Raw genomic sequence first — 1708 nt, 5'->3', positions numbered from 1 at the left:
TGGACTACATCTCCCAGAAAACCCTCATATGTGGCCGCTCCCACGTATAAGGGGCTCGCTTTTCCATCACGGCTCCATAACACGCCTATGTGGCCTTGGATTGGAAATAATGACGGCTAGTTTGGTGGCTGCAATAGAAATAAAGCTGCTGATGTTTTGAACATCCGTCGCCATGGTTACTGGGATGTTATCACCAGAGGAGGAGTCTCATAACATCACTCAGTGGAAACACAGTCAGCTCCATGTTGTGTTTTATCGACATTTCCAAAATATCACTTAATTTTCCATAAATCTGTAATGGAAACCCGCCTTATGATGCCGTCTAGTTCATCAAATCAGCGTTTTCAGTTATAAGGTTGTTTAGTAAATCAGACTCTGATGGTGCAGTAATACTTTGTCTTGGTCAGGAGTTACTTGGCTGAAAAAATATTTTAAAAGGGGGTACATTATTTGAAAAAGTTTGACGACTGATGCCATTAAAGTCCTAGAGTCCTCCTAAAATTCTCCAACCATCCTATAATCCTAGAAACATCCTTCAATACTGGACTCATCCTAAAATCCAAGAAAATGTCCTAAAAGACACATCTGTGATGGAAAGCCGCCTGCTGATGCACATTTACAGCATGAAAAACTTTTATTATTTTTAATAGCAATACTTTTATGTAGTTTTTGAAGGTACTATTTTTATGTAGTTTTTTTTAAAGGTACTATTGCTATGTGGTTTTTAATGATAGTATTTAAATGTAGTAGTATTTATTTGTATTTTTAATGGCATTATTTAAATGTAGTTTTTTCCGTGGTATTTATATGTATTTTTGTGGTATTTTTATGTGTAGACGCAGTTTTGATGAATGGATTCGTCCCCTCGTCCTCCTCTAACAGCCGTGTCTCGTCCTACACGTCATGCTGCGTTAGTCCACAGTTTGATCGAGTGGAACCGGACAGCAGGCGTGTTTTTATCCAAACCAATCAATCAGCCCGATCCCCTGCTTAACCAACCACGCACACACACACACACACACACACACAGTCAACAGAGGTCATGTAAAGGGGTGTGTGTGTTGTGTCGGAGCGTGTGTGTGTGTGTGTGAGGATGGGGGTGGAGGCGTGTCCCACTGGAGACTCGTGGTGTGTTTTATGGTTGACTTTTCTCTGTTAAAGTGAATTAGGGAGGAGACTGACGTCAATTACAGCTCTTTAAACAGAGAATAACACACATTTTGCAGCCTTGAGGTGAAACATTTTGGGGGGTTGTCATTTAAGGAAACAAAACAAAAACATGTGCAATGTTATTGCATGTGAAATATTAAAATATTTCACATTTATTTGTCCAAGAACAACACGTTCTCACTCTCAACTCGTCAGATATCGCAGCTTTGTCGGTCCTGCTCATGTCTACATGTAACACGCTTCATATCAACATATGGACGTCATTTAAATGCTTTGTGACTTTTCTAAACACTCTTAACTTTTCATGCGAAATGTTAAATGCACACAGTCTTTTTCAAATTGGACTTGCAACGTCGGTAAAACATGTTCTGTTTATGTTTATTTGCTCGTGCAACAAAAGCACGTGGTTAGATTTGGGGGGAAAAATCATGTTCGGGCTCAGCAGTCATACAGGAAGCAAACAGCGGGCTCCCGGGTGAAAGTCCAGGGTTAGTTTGTAGTGAACGTAAATTGACACAGTGTCCCTGAAAACTGATAC

At 40.1% G+C, this 1708-nt stretch overlaps 1 protein-coding gene across 1 annotated transcript in view; it reads left to right on the top strand.

Annotated features, from left to right (window-relative positions):
- Positions 1 to 994, top strand: part of LOC121960950 (sodium channel protein type 3 subunit alpha-like) — a 33608-nt gene extending 32614 nt beyond the window's left edge. Inside the window, exon 8 of the mRNA XM_042510856.1 lies at positions 837 to 994. Within this exon, the coding sequence (XP_042366790.1) occupies positions 837 to 994 (158 nt within the window). The remainder of the gene's footprint in view (positions 1 to 836) is intronic.
- Positions 995 to 1708: the final 714 nt, after the last annotated feature.

Source organism: Plectropomus leopardus, chromosome 21, assembly GCF_008729295.1.
Source record: "Plectropomus leopardus isolate mb chromosome 21, YSFRI_Pleo_2.0, whole genome shotgun sequence".
Taxonomy (NCBI): Eukaryota; Metazoa; Chordata; class Actinopteri; order Perciformes; family Serranidae; genus Plectropomus; species Plectropomus leopardus.
Note: the sequence above shows the minus strand (reverse complement) of the source record. Positions and strands in the feature narration are given on the sequence as shown.